Consider the following 18,003-nt stretch of genomic DNA (forward strand, 5'->3'; position numbering starts at 1 on the left):
GATCCCTGGCAGTGCCCAAGGCCAGGCTGGACACTGGGGCTGGAGCAGCCTGGGACAGTGGGAGGTGTCCCTGCCATGGCAGGGGTGGCACTGGGTGATTTTTTAGGTCCCCTCCAGCCCAAACCTGGCTTGGGCTCCACCTCTGTACAGCCCTGCTCTCGCAGCTGTGGCCTGCACTGCACAGATTCCAACAGCTCCCAAGGCAAGAGCAAAGGAGCCTCCATAAAATGCACCTTAAAATCCTTTCAGGTCAGGCACATCACCAAGGAGTCAGAGCCTTCAGGAATGGAAATCACCTCTGCCCACCAAATAAACTCTGCAGTGTGACAAAGCAGAGTGCACTTGGGAAGAGCCCTTGGTCTGGAAGGCATTCAGCAGAAGACAGATCAATCTTATCTAAAAAAAGGTAATAAGTGGCTTAAATGACTTTTAAAAGTGGGATAAAAAACCCTCTTCCAGTCTCACAGTTCACTCTGGTTTCACAATTTGCATTTAGCAAATACCTCAGCAAACCAAGTCTTACACAATCTCATTTCAAACCTCTCCCCCCAAAGCTCTGAAGCCATGTGCCACATTTGACAGCTCTGAAGTTTGTGAACTCCTCCAAGGATTACACCCAGCAGCTGGGAGGAAACCAGAAAACCTCACTGCAGGCTCTGGGTGGATACGGGAGCACAGAAGGGAAAATAAAAAACAGGCAGCAACATTCAAATATGGAAAAAATCTTCAGTCAACACTCTCATGTTATGAGAGACACAGCTCATCATTAGTTCTGAGGCTTACAGAATATTTAAGGGGTGAATATGAACTGGTTCCTACATTAAATTACGGGAAAAGGCAGAATTTTAAATTAAAATCTCTTATTTCACAGGCCTATAGCACTTCCCCACTACATCCTACCCAAACATTTCCTGCTATGGAGAGCTTTCAAACTTTCAGTTTTGAGGAATTCTGCCAGAACACCGGGTTTCAGCCTGATTTCATCTCCCAAAGTTGCCATTTTTATTCAAGGTGTTTAGGAGCATCTCACACCTCAGCATAAAGCCAAGTAGTAAAAACTGAATTAAATATAATGCAATAACTGTTTTAAAACATTGCAAACTGCCTGGGTGAGCACACCAATACCAGGAATACATTCACAATTCTTCTAAGAGTCTGCATAATTTACTATTAAAGAGATTTCTTGTTATCTGCTTTATTTATTATGAACCAAACATGTAAAAGTAAGAAAATGGTGCAGCCAACTTTCAAAATAACAGAATTCTCAGCTCAGATCACACATAAAACCAATTTATGAATTAAAAAGATGGACAGAAATGGGTGAAAAAAAACCCCCAAAAAGCTTCAGAATTTGTTCCAAAATCCAGCACCACTTTAGGCAATATGTGCTCATCTGTAATTACCTGAACTGAAATGTAAACCAGTGACAGTTCTGAGCAGGAAAACACTGCTCAGAAATACCCACTGAGCATCCAGTGTAAATCAAAGCTGCACCCAGCAGAGAACAGAATTACAAATTAAAACTCTAACACCATTTTCTTAAACAAAATGTTAAATTAAACAGAGTACAACTCAGAACTGCACCTCAATCCTAGCTAGTACTTGAAATAAACTGCTGAAATTGTTATCAGCTTCCAGAGAATTTTCTGAGACAATTTAAAACCTTTTACTTTCTTCTAGAAATCACATTCTCTGCCTAAGAGATCTTTTATTATTTCTACCATTGCCCAAATTTTGGTAGTTTAAAGTGAAATAAATCAGTTTGCCCTGGCAAACACAGCTGAGGCAGCCTGAGATCCTGCCAGCCCCTTTGACCAGGAGAGGTTATTTTTCACTGGCAAGTTTTAAAGGCATTTACCACACTTGAATTACTGCATTTTGTATCAATATATACATTAAAAAGGGCACGTGGAGCCATAAATAAACACAAGCAAAATTCTCTGTGGATGGGAAAGGACAGAAAATGCATTTTCTTGATCACAGACAAATCTTTGAAGAGCATCAAATATTAGAAAAACCTTCATATCTCAAAATAAAGTAAAAAATGGAGAGGTCTTGTTAGATACAGACAAAATTCCTTATCTGCATTTTCCTCTTTGAAATATAAAAGGAATACTTTTAGGTAAAACAATCCCTTCAGGAGGAAAAAAAAGGAGTTGATTTTCATATCCAAAATCTTTCCTAAAATCACTCCAGAAGAATCTTCCAAACCATGCAGAAGGGTGTTCAGTGATGAAGTTAAAACAACAAAAATGAGCGGGAAAGTAAAAAAATCTACTGAAATTTATTCTACTATTAAAGGAAAAAAAATAAAATCCCAGGAGTCCTCAAGAGAAGAAACTGGAGTTTACAAAGTGCAGCACAACTGTCCTTGTCAGATGTAGATGTTATTGTGAGTTTCACTGGCTGTCAGGAACTTCTTCAGGATCTTTGTGCTTTCAGAGGCATCCTGGGGAAAGGAGGAGAGGATCAGCATCAGCCACAGAGTGGGACAAAGCAAGAGCTCCCCTGGCCCCATTTTCATTACTCTGAACAGCACTTTTATTAAGATATTACTGAATTTTATTAGATATTATAATTATATAGTTATACATTATTTATTTAGATTAATTAAAGATATAAATATCCCATATTATATCATACTATATTATATGTATTAGTATATATAATAATATATACACTAATATATATAATATAGTATATATTATATATTAGTGTAGTATAATATATATAATATAATATAATATAATATAATATAATATAATATAATATAATATAATATAATATAATATAATATAATATAATATAAACCATATAATACTATATTATATAGTATATAATATAATATTATATATTATATACTATAATATATAATAATATAGATTATATTATATATTATAGTATATATTATATATAATATATATAATACAGTACTATATATTATATAGTACTATATTATATATTATACTATATATATTATATTATACTATATATATTATGTTATGTTATGTTATAGTATATTATATTGTGTTATATTATTATATTACATACTACATTACAATATATAATATATAATATATAATATATAATATATAATATATAATATTAATACTATATTTTTACTACATTATATTATACTATACTATATTATCTATTATATTACAATATATAATAATAGAACAGAATATATAATAATAAAATAGAATATATAATAATAGAATAGAATAGAATATAGTAATGTAATGTAATGTAACGTAACATAACATAACATTATATTTATATTATATTACATTATATCGTATCAATATTAACTGAGCAAAACTCAGGTTTTCTGAATGAATTTATCCACAGGAATGTGCAGTGCAGCAAGAAAATGGATTTATTATTTTGCATTCCTCCTTGCTTGGACATGAGGGGAAGGTTCTCTGTCATTGTTCTCCTTCAGAGTTTAAATATTTATGTGTTACTCAGAGTTATTCAGCAGAACAGAATGAGCTGCACTGAAAACTGATTTTAGGACTGAAATAAAGACCTCAGTACACACAGACCTCTTTGGGCATTGAAATCGGGGTTCAAAGTGTTCTCAACCAACTAGAATTCAATTAAAAACATTTCAGAAAGAGGAAAACATTCATTTTAGGGGCTGCAATGGGAATTTATGGGAGCAATGGGATTCACTGTGAGGGTGGTGGCACACAGAAATTGGGGCTGCCCCATCCCTGGAAGTGTTCAAGGCCAGGCTGGATTAGTGTAAAATTTCTTCAGAAATTTGGCTTTTTAGCTCCAAAATGAAGTTATAGGTCAAAATGGGTTATTTTAAGAAGCTTTCCTGTATGCCAGAAGAGAGGCATATACAGAGCTAGAGCAGAGCCATCTGATATATGAATATAAAATGTAAAAATAAAAAAAAAACACATAACAAAAAGCTTTAAATGAGGCAACTCCAAAGCAAACTGCAGCTTACACAAGCACAAAAATCCTTCCCTGATACATTCATACATTAGCAGAGCCTGAAAATCCAACATGAAGTTCTGAAGGAAGCTGTAGAGTGCAATCCCCACAGGGGAACAAACCCAGCAGAATGCAAGAGATGAAAACAGACAAAAACTCCCATTAATTATAAAAATGGAATTTTACCTTGGCTAAACTCTTCAGGAGCTCAGAAGAGAGCAGAGGCTTGAAGGCTTCAATGGTGACTGTGTCCAGCTTGATGACATCAGTGTAGCACTGGTAGAGCACTGCAGGGATGTCCCACACCTGGCAGTAACTCAGCACTGACACAGGGAAAGGAAATCTGTTAAACTCAGCACAAAGGGATCTCTGCTCTGCCTGGAAAAATCAGAATTTTAAACCCATGGGAGTTCCATTACCAGCTCAGGATGCTGACTGCTGGAGCAGCCACTCATCCCCCAGCTATACAAGGAAAATTAGTTAAAATCAAAAATTTGTTAAATGGAGGTGTTTTTTGCTGGCACATACCCTACCTGGAAACTGTACATGAAAACAAATATAAAATAAAATAAAATAAAATAAAATAAAATAAAATAAAATAAAATAAAATAAAATAAAATAAAATAAAATATAATATAATATAATATAATATAATATAATATAATAATAAAAATAATAAATAAAAACAATATTTTCTTAAATATTTAATAAATAAAAATAAGAAAAGAAATAAAAATGTAGGACATCCAGGGAATGAAAATAATAAATAAAACCAGTAAAATATTTTATCAAATATTTCATAAATAAATAAAAATAAGAAAAGAAATAAAAATGTAGGACATCCAGGGAATGAAAATAATAAATAAAATCAGTAAAATATTTTATCACATATTTAATAAATAAATAAAAATAAGAAAAGAAATAAAAATGTAGGATATCCAGGGAATGAAAATAATAAATAAAACCAGTAAAATATTTTATCACATATTTAATAAATAAATAAAAATAAGAAAATAAATAAAAATAATAGCAACATCTGCAAAAAACCCAAACAACCCCCCCAAAAAAAAACCCAACCAGAAAACCCATAAAAAGGAATGTGAACAAGATAAAATTATCCACTTTTAGCTCCTGCCAGACAAGCTTTTCCTCATGCTGCTACCATTAGGGATTCTAGAATGCAAAAATTCAAGGTTTTTATTAAATTACATAAAAAACTGAACCTAATTTTTCCATGGGGTTGATCAGTGGATCTGTGCAAGCTTCATGACCTGTTATATACAGAAAGGACTTTATGACGTTTTATTTTGGGTGCTCAGATGAAAATAATTCCTAATAAAATTTATTTAATTACTAAGTAAAATTCCTAAAAAACCCCACTGTACAAAATGCTTTGTAAGGCTGTACTGGAGAATTTCCCAGTATTTCTGTCACACACATAACTGGGAAAATGATTTATGGCTGGTTTGGAAAATTGTCCCTATTCTCCAGGGCAATATGTAAGATGTGAATCTGTCAGTAATTAATTTTTAAAAAGCTGAATTTTCAGCCAGTTCCCACAATTAAGCAAAAATTCTAATTGCAGAGGGATGTTCCTCAGGGGGAATTGTGTAAATAAGTGGAATTGCAAAGTACCAGCAGCAGGAAGGTCCCTCACAATGTTGGGCTGCTCCAGCAGTGGGCAGCAGACCTGCTCCTGGAATTCTTTGGTCTTCAAGGCTTTCAGGAATGGAGACACAAGGGTCAGAGTGGATTCCTGAGTTTTATAATCAGCTACAGGACACGTGGAAAGGATGGTGACTTGCAAGCCTTTCTTCTGCATGGAGCCAAAAACCTGAAATACAAAAAAACACATCAGGAAAAATTCTCATAATAAAAGCAGAAGAACCTCAAGGATTCATTTCAATTTCAGATTCATTTCAATTTCAGATTCATTTATCTTGAACTCAGGTTTGCAGGACCAAAACCAGTCTGAATCACAACCTTCAGGTAGAAATTTCCCAGGCATTGCTCCTAGGCTAGAGATAAAAACCCCAAAATAACAGCTGATATATTTACTAAGTCTAGTGATCTTCTGGAGAGGTTTTATGTTTTCAGCACTTTGTATTCAATATATTAAGATTTACTGCTTTATTAATGGTGATTGTAAAAAAAAAAAGAAAAATAGGATTCCAAATAAAAACAAGCAGTTCACTGAGCTGCTTAACATCTGAAATGAAAACTGTGCTCCCTGGATGCCCTACAATATTGTAAAACAATTTATTTTAGATACACTGATTTTATTTCATTCTATTCAAGTTGAATTGAGAAAGAAAATTTAGGCTTCTCTTTCTCATATTCAAAGAACAAAGTTTTGAAGTACAAAACCTTCAGAACATTACAAAATACCAACAAGGGAAAAGGAAATAGAGAATTTGGAAACTGTGACAGAAAGTTGCCTACACAGGTTTCTGTCTGTGTACCAGTCCCAGGAGGGAAGCTGTGCCCTCCCATCACTGTCACTGTGCCACCAATGTGACAGAAATCTGACAGGAATATTCAGAAGCCCACAGATTTTCCACTTGCTTTGCTGGGAACACAGGCTGGAATCTATGGCTGCAAAATCCAACCTGTGTGTTCTGGTTTGTCAGTGATCCTTACAGAGAAAACCCACCCAGAGGTAAAGATCTGACCTGTGCAGATGGGAGATGCTCAGGAAATCAGGATTTCCACACAGAACAGGGCTGCCACTCACATGAAAAGAAAAAGGATGGGCAGCACGTTGTTTCTGCTGCACATTTAAAAATACCAACAACCACAAAATGTAAAAATACTCAGGAACATGGACTTGGTACAACCACACTCCTGCTGTTCAGGAACACCCACAAATGGGGAAGACAACAACCCCCAGCCATCTCTCTCCTGCAATCCCACTTCAAATGAAGTGCAGGAATGTGTGGAATACAGCAAAAATCTGAGGTCTAAGGGTTTTTAAGCTTCCAAATGAGCTGTGATCCCCCAGCAAAGCTGTACTGATCTCTAAGCCCAGCTTCAGAATCCCTGCTGCTCCATCAGCTCAGCACAGATTTAAAGGCAGGCAGGGAGCAGACAGACAACAAGACAAAATCAGCCACACTTCCTGCAGGCAAAGCAGTGACCCAAATCCATCAGGAAAATCAACAGGAGGAACATTCACCCCTTGGCTTTATCTTGTTAAAATCAAAATGATGATATTTGGAGGGACTTCCCTGAGCCAGCAGGGCTCCTGTACCTGGATAATGCTGGGGTGAGGCCCTGGGAATGTTAAATGTGGGAAGAAATGGGACAAATTCTGCTTGGGAGGCACCTTTATCTCCAGCTGCCCCCTGGGAAAGGCACAGAACACACCCAGCAGCTCCACAACTGGTTTGGCTGGGGATCCTTTGGCAGCTGGACAAATTGCTGCTGGTTTTTTTTTTTTTTTGAAGGAAGAATTCTCCCAGAGGTGAAATGCAGCTGAAATAAGGCATGGGAAATGAAAAGCAAGCAGGAAAAATGTTTGGGAAGTGGTTAAGGGCCAACAAAAGTGAAACTGTCCAAAACCACTCAGCTGGGAGCTGACAGCAGATACAGCTGGCAGCACAGAAAGGGATTTCACTGATCCTGCAGAGAGTAAATTGATCTATTTTTGAATATTTAATAAAAGAAAACCACATGGGAAACTTATTTAACACTGTCATGGTTAAAGTATCAGAGAAAAGATCCCCATCCTAATAAACAGAGGATTTTATTACTCCATTTATTTCCTTGCCAGTTTTACCTTCTCAAGCCACTGGAACTGTTGATCCTCAGCCACATAGCAACTACACTGGCACAATAAAACCTAAAAAAAGGTAAAAATTTGTGTAAGCAAGTGGTTTAAAGGGCACAGCAGCAGCTCAGCATCACCTGTAAGGGTGATGTGGCTGCAGACAATAAATTGTTCAGTTATTTTGGGTTTGGCTCTGTTTCAATGAGGATTTTTTGCTCACAAATGCAGTGAAGCCACGAGGCTGTGACATTCTGTGCTGAACTTCACACAGTTTTAGTTTTAACCCTTCAGATCATTTATGAGATTAACCCATGATCCTGCAGTGGCCTGTTTGGGGGTGGATGAAGTTTCTCCTTTTCAGAAAGCCAAACCACAGAGGAATTAATGCTCAAGTCACTCACTGTGGGGTCTGATATCAATCTGTAGAACAAGCAGAAAGAGTCTGTGGGGAGGACATTTGTGCTGCTGGATGTTCTGCACCACTCATTCCACAGCTTCACAACTCCAATCACTTCCCAGCACACAGAGTCCAGGATAAAAGATGACAGGAAAGCTGCAAAACCCATTAAAAATAGTGTTAATTTATAAAGAATAAAACCTCTGTTTTACAAATAAATAGCTGGACTAAATTAGGTTATTCCTTTGCAATCTGAAGGAAGAATAACTCATTTTTATCAGTTTATTGACCAAATCTAAGAAACATCAGCAATGTGATAACCTTGCTGTACTCAAATTTAAAAAGATGAAGAGGTGTTCAACATATACAGATCCCTAACATAAAAATCACTTGTTCTGAGGAGTTACAGCATTACAATCAACTTCAATTTCTTTAGTATTAATTAAGATTGTGAAATATTAGGTCTCTAATACCTTCTGACATAACAGACATAGCAGATTAAAACCAAAACTCACTGAAGCAGCAAGGCAGAACTATTACACTGATTTTAGAAAAAACAAAGGCAAGAGTGTGGCAAACATGTTAATAAATCAAACTCCTGTCAAAAGCTACAGAAGACAGATCCAAAATATCTATTACCATTTTTCAAGGAAAAACTTGAACAAAACCCAAACAAATTAGCAAAGTTAACTTTGATAAAATCTAAATGTCATCTAAATGTCACTTCAATGCAAGCAAGACTTGTGGGTACTATCAGATCAAAACTTTTGCCAATTAATAAACAATCCCAGAGAGTTTACCAAACAAAAACCAGATAAAGGAAAAGAGGGATTGTCCTAACTGAAATCCCAAACTAAAACATACTTCACTTCTTGTATTCAACTGAAAATACATCAATTTCCAAGAGAAATAAGCACCTGTAATAATAACTGTGTTTTACATGCACAGAGGAACTTCAGCTTTCTCTGGGACAACTCAGCTGCCTCCAGGTTTAACCTCTGCTGCTAAAGGAGGAGCTGCACATTCAGTAAATAGAGGGGTGTAGTGAAAGCTGGAGAGGGATTTTTCAAAAGGTAACGGGATGACAGGACAAGGGGGAACGAGGTGAACTCAAGGAGGGCAGGGTTGGATGAGAGTTTGGGAGGGAATTGTTCCCTGGGAGGGTGGAGATGCCCAGAGGAGCTGTGGCTGCTCCTGGACCCTTGGAAATGCCCAAGGCCAGGTTGGACACTGGGGCTTGGGAATGTCCTGGCACATTTACAACCCCAGTTGGGGCTTGGAGCGGGGAATGTCCTGGCACATTTCCACCTCCCTGCCACCTTCTGCCTCCCCAGTTTATCCCCAGCCCAGCAGCTGAGGTTCTGCACGCACCCGCAGCGTTCCTGCCGATGGCCACGATGAATCTGGAGCACACCAGGGACTCCTCAGCACAGCTCCACAGCACTTGGATCTCCCTGGGAAAACAACACAGAACAGCCCGGGCTGGGTGGGACCCACAAGAACCATCCAAAACCAGCTCTTGGCCCTGTACAGACCCCAACAACCCCACCATGGGCATCCCTGGAGCTCCGGCAGCCTCGGGGCCGTGCCCATTGCCTGGGCAGCCTGGGCAGTGCCAGCACCCTCTCAGGGAAGAACCTTTCCCTGATCTCCCCGCGCTGCCGGTACCTTTTCTTCTCGATCTCCCTGCGGATCTCGCGGTCCTCGGGCGTCTCCTCCCGCGCCTCCTCCTCCTCGTCCAGGCCGGCCCGGGACGGGGCCACCACCACCTCCCCGAAGAAAGTCGCCATGGCCGCCTCGCGCCTGCGCGGCCCCGCCCTCAGCGCCGGAGCAGGCGCGGGAGGCGCCGGGGGCTCTGAGGGGAGAGGCGGCGGCGGCAGCGCCTGGTGCCTTCGGTACCTCCGAACCTCGCACCAAAGGCCACGTCCGGGCGGGTCTGGAGGGCTCGCAGAGATGGTGACTCCATTGCATCCCTGGGCAACTTCTTCCAAGGATTAACCATCCTTTCAGTGAAGAAAATCATCCAGATATCTCATTTAAACCTGCCCCGCCTGACCTCGATGCCGTTCTGTCCTGTCACTGTTCCCTGGAGCACCGCCCGACACCCCGGCTGCGACAGCTCCCAAAAGAGGATGGAGGTGAAAGGGACAGGAACAAACCTCAGGAAATCCCAGAGTCCCAAAATCCCTGGAGGGGCTGGCAAAGCCCTCCAAGGTCACCAAGTCCCAGCTGTGCGTGCCCCATGGGCACCTCGTCCCCAGCCCAGAGCACTCAGTGCCACCTCCAGGGGACACCTGCAGGGATGGGCACTGCAAAGCTCCCTGGGCAGCCCCTGCCAAGGCCTGAGCTCCCTTTCCATGGGCAAATTGCTGCTGCTGTCCCAGCTGGGCCTGCCCTGGCCCAGCCTGAGGCCGCTCCCTCTGCTCCTGTCCCTGTTCCCTGGCAGCAGAGCCCGACCCCCCCGGCTGTGCCCTCCTGGCAGGGACTTGTGCAGAGCCACGAGGGCCCCTGAGCCTCCTTTGCTCCAGCCTCAGCCCCTTCCAGCTCCCTCAGCCCCTGCTGGGGCTCCAGCCCCTGCCCAGCTCCGTTCCCTGCCCTGGACACGCTCCAGCCCCTCCAGGGCTCTCCTGCAGGAGCAGAACTGGGCCCAGCCCTGGAGGGGCCTCTCAGAGCCAGCACAGAGGGACAATCCCTGCCCTGCTCCTGCTGCACACACAATTCCCCATCCAGCCCAGCTGCCAGGGGCCTCCTGCCCCCCTGGGCACCCCTGGGCTCGTGTCCAGCCCCTGTCACAGCACCCCCAGGGCCTTTCCAGCTCTCCAGCCCCACGGGGTTGTTGTCCCTTGGTCTGGCTGAACCAAGTAAGAGCACAGTGACATCCTGTTGGAATCCTGGATGCTGAGAATTTTAAACTTTCTGTGCTGAAAGGCACAGACTCACAAGAGAACACTGCATTTGACCTGAGGCTGTGGAGAAGACTTCCAAAATTGAGTGACAGCACTGGGATTACGGGCATGTAGTTGGTTAGAAGTGTGTAATACCACAGGGTGGAAAACTTAAAAGTTTGGGGTTTTAGAATACAGTAATAAATATGAAGCAAGATGGAGATTTGAGGGCCAAGGCAGGTTGTTCTTCACCTTCTTCTTCCTTGCTCTTCATGGGTTTGGGTGGTATTTTGTAATTGGACAGAATAGTCTGCATTGAGGGCTTTGAGGGATGTTATTGGGTTAAAAGGGAAAATAATCTAAGTATAATTTCTTAATTGGACAGTTTAGTCTTAAAAGACCTTGTAACAAGAGATTGTTGGCCATTCTGTGCCTTGTAATGAAAGACTGCTGAACTCATGGTTGTGAGGTTGTTACACTGATAAGAAATAATAAATGCTTGAGTCCAAACAGGAAATACCATCTCAAGTGCCTTCAATCCCAACCCTGGCAGAAGCAGAAAATACAAAGAGAGAATCCACACATCCCAGGTGTATGTACAGCTTTACTTTGGTCACTAACACATGTACATCATCAAAGCCTGGAACATGAATGAATTTGATTCCTTTACGATTCTGTCCTGCACTTTAATGCTTCCCTCTGTTCATGCTGCCTGATCACCATCACACACTCAGGTCCTGCTCTAAACAAACCAAAACACCCCCCAAAAGTCACATTAAATAAAGATCCTACTTTTAAAGGACTACTACTTTACTTCCCTGAGTACAGCTAGACAAAACCAAAAATGCTCACTTCAAGGAAGGTGAAAGGACTGCCAGTCCCACAAGAGCCACCATGCTCCTTTAATAAATTAAAAATAAATAAACTCTTAAAGGGTGAAAGACTCAAAATACCTTTCCAGTTTAATAATTTCTCTTCCCACTATGTGTATAAAATTAGGAAATACAGACCAGCACATGCTTTGCCTAGAAAATGAAGTGTCAGGGTCCTTAAGGCAGTGACTCCTGTGGGATCTGCAGCCCCAAGGCCAGAACCTTCTCCAGCTTTCAGGGACATGAACCTGTGTGTGCAGTGACAGAACACAGCCCCTGAAAGAAATCCAGCTTTGAAAATCTAAGCCTAGACTAGAAATACAAACCCACCAGCCAAATTTTAGCTGTTCAAACTGAAAATTAACAAAAATTTTATATTTAATTCAATTATTCCCAAATTAGAGATTGTACTCCAGAGAACACAGAATAATCAGCTGCTAAATAATCAAGTTTATGGAAAATATAAAAAAATTGGTGGACTTCCTCTCTTATAACAAAGTTTGCTCCTCGAAGAAAACACAAAGCCACCTTCAAGTTTTATCACTAAACACAACTGTGTTTGTATTTCAGAAACCAAATAAAGAATCCAGATAAACATTTACCTTGAATTTACAGAATTCTGCTGTATCCTATTAAAGACTACGCTCTAAATAAAACTTCCTGGGGCAAGAACAATTTAAATTATTTTTGAACTTCACATGAAGTGTTAAGGAAGAAAAAAAGAGTATTTCTCTGTGCTGAGATAACATCTGGCATAGCAAAAGTGAGGGTAAATGCAAACAATGTCAGTGAGGGTGTTGGAGAAGTGGCTCTCACTGCTGGAAGCCTCATTTTTCCATGATGATTTCCATTTGTAAAAATTCTGTCATTATTCACCAGCACTGTGCAGTTGCACTGATTTTTTTACCCCCAAACCCTTCTAGATCCCACTACCAGTCCAACCTGCTGGAAAACCAATCCCCAAACTTGCTATTTCAGTTCACATGAGCTAGGTTAGGGTCAATCTGATACTCTGCCACATTTTCTATTGAATGACAGAATGACCAAGTTTTTAATTTTTATTTTCAAAGAATGACCAAGTTTTCCAAAGTGTGAGAAAGGGAAGCTGCAGAGAAAACAAGGAACCCTGGAGTGGGAAGGAGCAGAGATTCCCTGGTTTTGGGCTGGGGGCAGCCATTGTGGGGCTCCCACCAGCACAGTTCCAGGGAAAACTAAAAATTCAGAGCTGCTGTGTGGTTTTGTTATTGCCATGTGCTCAACCAGGGACTTCCACATATTTTCCTGGAGAAATTTTCCTTCTTGTCCACGAGAGCCACCTCAAACATTGTGAAAACAGGAGATATACTGCAAAGCTCAGAAACTGGTAAGGTTTAATCAATGGGAAATCCAACATTCAAACACTTTAAATATGGAGAAACAACAGAAACGTAGCAAAAAAAGGTCTGGAATGTCGGAATCCTGCACCTCAAGCTTTCCACGCATAAAGAAAACAGAACAAGTGTTTTGTTTGTTTTTCTATTTTATAAAGAAAACACACAAAAACCCTTTTAGGCCCAAGAGTTCACCTGCATTTCATAATCTTAAAAGTTTACAGTATAGAAGTCACATTAATGATGTACTACCTGTCAGCAGAACCAAAGCCTCTGGAAGTGGCAAATAAACTTCTCCACTGGTAACTGCTTGTACAGAGCACTGAACAGCTGCACTGAACCCAGCCGTGGAGTTTTCAGCCTTTTCATTCCTCTCTGGAAGCAATGTTTGCATCCACCAGGTTTTTAGAGTGTGTACTATTATTTAGAAGCCTGTTACTGTTGTAGATGATTTCATACAGCATTAGAGATGTTTGAAATCTGTTCTTGAATGTTGCATGACCTAGGTAGTATTTCATTGCAGCACCCATAACAATAATACTCAACATACTGCTATTAACCTGTTTGCAGTGTTTTAACATTTTTTTTTAACTCTTGTTTATATGTAATAAAATACCAGTAAAGACAAAAAAATTGCCCCTATAATGAGGCACATTTTGGCATCTGTGCTAAATGCTGCTACATGGGCAGGCAAGTGCAAGTCAAAATATGAAAAAGGAGAAAGTCATCATCTAATCACATTCATAACTTTTTCATAGAAAAATATAAATATATTCCCTGAAATGTAGGACAAAGAAGAGCCAGCACCCATCACGAGTTCTAGTGCTATTACCATTAAAAAAAAAAAAAAAGAAAACAATAAAAGAAAAACAAACAAACAAACAAAGAGATGGGCTGGCTATCCTTTAGTTAAGGTTACGTTTCACAGGCGGCCTCCTCGAGGGCTCTGTCGTCGTCGTCGTCGTGGTAGCGCACGGTGCGCCGGCCGCCGCTGCGCGTGCGGATCTTGGAGCGCCGCGGCCGCCGCCGGGCCCGGCCCAACTCCAGCTCCTCCGAGTCCTGCTCCTGGCTGCCTTTCCGCCGCTTCCTGCGCTGCGGCCGCCGCCGGCACGGCCGCAGAGAGTCGTGGCTCAGGCTCTCCTTCCCGCCCACTTTGCATTTCCTCTTGCGCTTCCTGGTGTCCGCGGCGTCGCTGCAGATGGTGCTGTCGGTCCCAGAGTCCGAGGAGAAACACGGGAAGGTGGTTTTGGAGCTTCCTGCAGTCCCAGGTGCTTCCACATCCTCAGAGACAGAGCTTCTCTCCTCTCTTCTCTCCTCTCTTTTCCCTCCCATTTCAGATTCTCCTTCCTTTAAGTCATCCACCCGTTTTAATCTCTTGAAAGAAGCTCTGGGTTTTTTATTTGCTGCTACTCTGGTATTTTTAGTTTCAAGTTTAGCCAAGTCAGAATCTACCTCCTCTTCGGAGTTACTCGTACAATGGTTGTGGGCTGAAGCTGCCTGCCTAGAAATTCCCCAGTTTCCCCCATTTTCTACCCCGTGGTTTGTGGAATTCTCCTCTGAGAAGTCGTAGTCAAAGTTATTCAGAGCTGCAGCACAGAGGGGTTTGTGTGGCTGCACGTGGTTATCACTCTGCTTCCGAGTCTCTGTCTCCGAGTCAGTCCTTTCATTCTCAGACTCAATAATATATTTCCTTTTAGAAACAGAAGATTCAGAGCAGGAAGCTTTTTTCCTACCACAAACCTGCTCACTCTCATTTTCAGACTTGGAACAAGCGTCCACCTCAGAGCTGTTGAACAGCTTCTTCCTGCAGGCTGAGGACACGCTGCCCTGGAGCTGCTTGCGGTTTTTCCTGGCTGGGTAAACACTTTCTGAGCTGGATAATTCCTCCTTTGCATCACTCATGATCTTGATCTTGCTGGCTGCCAGCGTGGCACACCTGCGGGGGTTCTTCTTCTCCCCCACGCTGCACACCCTGATGTGCTTCTTGTAGTTGATGATGCACGTCCTGTTCCTCAGCACCTTGGCACCACTCTGGCTGGCCTCCTCTGATGTTTGCTCTACAAAAGGAAGATGGAAAAGTTCTTTTTAGTGTCTTACATTCCTGAAATTATTAGTTTATTATGGCCAAACGCTGCCACTTCTAATGAAATTCACAAATATTGAATTTCAACTGTTCAGTTCAATTTATCTGAATTCTTTACTAAAAATACCAGCAGTATCCCAGCGACACTTTTAACTCTTGAGATTGTCACTTTTAAAACTTTTCATGGTCTCTAAAGAGCTTTCTCTAGCATCATCCTGTTAATTAGTTAATAAATTACAAATTCTCTCACTTACCAAACAAATGCTGTCATATTACTAATACTTGTATCATTAAAAGCTGTATTTTTCTTACTAGAGGTAGATAGAAGGTAGATACAATGTCTACATAAAAAGGTAGATAGAAAACTAGATAAGAGGTCTAAAATATGTAATTAACATTGCAACTTTTACTAGAATAGAAGTTGCAATGTTAATTACATATTTTACACTTTTTATCCTAAAAAAGAAACTGTAATATTTCACGTGGATGCAAATTTCATGTGGATTTTAAATTTCAATTTTAGATGGCTCCAGGTGGAGAACATTGAAACCCTTCAGCTCCTTATGACTTTAACAATCAAATTGCTGCTAACAGTGAATCTTCAATTCACTGTCTTTAAAATTAATATAGAACTTCCTAATGCTGTGTTTTAAAACAAATATTCCATGTGTAAATCATATACTACGAACACCAGTGTTTCCCTTCTAAATAAGACAATTCATACATGTGAATAAAAAAAAAAATCAAAAGTTCTTGAAGTAAATTAAAAATATAAACAGAGGGGAAAATTATGAGGCATAAACTCAAATGTCCAGCTTGAGTACCAATATTAACAATCTCTTAATATACCAAATCTGGTCCTTATTTAAATGTAGATCCTTTTATGTACTACTCCAGCATATTCCTATTTTTACATTTTCAAAGGATAATTAATTTCTTTTCTTTGTTACAAGCTTCCAGAAATGATACATGAATATTACTACTTGTAGTAGTTGTGTTGTGTGATTTTATGGCCAAAGCACAACACTTCTGCTGCACACTGCAAAATGCTGTATAAAAGGTGAATTAATCCACAGACTAAAAAGAAGAGTTAGATCTTATATTATACACTGTCCTCCAATATTATTAAGTGGACCATAAAGCTAAAGAATAAAGTCCAGCCTTCCTGCAACACTGCCAGAATATTGAAATTATACTTTGTATACAAGATCCTAAATTTGGAACAAATCTATAATAAAAAGTATTGAAATTTTCCCCTGAACATCCAGGAATAAAAGCTGCAAAGCTACAAGCAGGTGGCACAGGCAGAAGGAGGGAGCATTACACCAAGTACCCCCAGAAACTGGAGGAGCTTTTAAAAGCCACAAAGATGTGAAAATTTGGTTGATCAGGGTGTCCTGGAGCTCAGGCCAAACTCCAAACCTGGAATACTGGGCAGGAAAATCCAGCCTGAGCTCCAACCAGCTCAGCTGCAGGGGGCACTACAGCCCACAAGGTATTGGCACAATTTACCTGAAAACTCTGCTTTCAATCTTCTCTGATATACAAAATCCCATGCTAAACACTCCATACCTGTAATATGTATTATATATAACATAATATACATTACAGAACTACATACAGACTGTATGTATGTATATATACACTATATATGTATGTATATAGTATATATATATATACTATTTTACATATCAAAATAGATTTTGTATTATTTATATAATATATATATATATTATATTAAAAATAACTAAAGCAAAGCTTCCACATAAATTGTTTAGCTGGCTAATTGAGCAGTGTGTTATATATACAGTTACAGTTATATATATATATATATACATATATATATATACACATATATATATACATATATATACATATATATATATACACACATATATATATACATATATATAGACACATATATATATATACACACATATATATATATACATATATATAGACACATATATATATATACACACATATATATATATACATATATATACACACACACACACACACACATATATATATATATATATATATATATATAGGAACTCTACAACTATGCCCCTATAAATGTATTAAATATAAGATCTTGGGACAAAACAAGTAAATATTTCTTGTGGAAAATGGTCAAGACAGAGTCATCTTAACAGACATAGTAATTAATTTCAAAACCAATCATTTTCTTAAGATTCTTAAAGCATATTGACAGGATTGGAAGGATTGCACCAAACACCAACCTCTGAATAGTCTTTCAAATTCCAAATCAGGACTAATTTCCTGATTATATGAAGGTACAGTGGACATGACAAAAAAACCCCAAACCAATCCAACTCTCTAAATCATTATCAGCCACCACACAAAGGTCTGACTGATAGATAAAATTACAGAATAAAACACAAAAATAAAGGAATTTCACTTTCTGTAACAAGTGGAATATAAATCTTACTTGTGCCAAGTGCCTGTGTTAAGGACTCTACAGATCATTAACAAAATAAAATCTCAAATCAAGTTTCAGGTTCTGGCGCACACTATGGATGTGAGAATAATTTAAACACCTTTCCATCAAATTTATTTTGGAAAATGATCAATAAATTTACTTCAAACTGAAACTAACAGTTGTAAATCTGCTGTAGCAGAGAAAATCTCAACAGAAAATTAAGGCAAGGT

General features: G+C 39.5%; 2 protein-coding genes across 2 annotated transcripts in view; both read right to left on the reverse strand.

Annotated features, from left to right (window-relative positions):
- Nucleotides 1-2,265: 2,265 nt before the first annotated feature.
- On the reverse strand, nt 2,266-9,919 carry PSMG1 (proteasome assembly chaperone 1). The gene is made up of 7 exons (XM_063180812.1): nt 9,786-9,919; nt 9,489-9,571; nt 8,122-8,273; nt 7,730-7,792; nt 5,587-5,785; nt 4,138-4,274; nt 2,266-2,449 (listed from the first exon to the last, which is right to left on the reverse strand). Exons 1-7 carry the CDS (start codon nt 9,905-9,907, stop codon nt 2,375-2,377), a joined length of 831 nt encoding a protein of 276 aa, XP_063036882.1. The 5' UTR covers nt 9,908-9,919; the 3' UTR covers nt 2,266-2,374.
- Nucleotides 9,920-11,588: 1,669 nt separating this feature from the next.
- BRWD1 (bromodomain and WD repeat domain containing 1) overlaps nt 11,589-18,003 on the reverse strand; it is a 50,125-nt gene continuing 43,710 nt past the window's right edge. The window contains exon 41 of the mRNA XM_063180825.1: nt 11,589-15,301. Coding sequence (XP_063036895.1) covers nt 14,160-15,301 — 1,142 coding nt within the window. The 3' untranslated portion in view covers nt 11,589-14,159. The remainder of the gene's footprint in view (nt 15,302-18,003) is intronic.

This window comes from Melospiza melodia, chromosome 2 (assembly GCF_035770615.1).
Source record: "Melospiza melodia melodia isolate bMelMel2 chromosome 2, bMelMel2.pri, whole genome shotgun sequence".
Lineage (NCBI taxonomy): Eukaryota > Metazoa > Chordata > Aves > Passeriformes > Passerellidae > Melospiza > Melospiza melodia.

Bases quoted from the DNA above. Each gene is read 5' to 3' on its own strand.
- PSMG1 (XM_063180812.1), bottom strand. From the start codon at position 9,907: ATGGCGACTTTCTTCGGGGAGGTGGTGGTGGCCCCGTCCCGGGCCGGC. The intron at 8,274-9,488 runs GTGCGTGCAGAA...TGGGTTTTGCAG, and splicing joins CATCGGCAGGAACGCTGCGG to CTTTCCTGTCATCTTTTATC. The intron at 2,450-4,137 runs GTAAAATTCCAT...TCCTTTCCCCAG, and splicing joins TCCTGAAGAGTTTAGCCAAG to GATGCCTCTGAAAGCACAAA.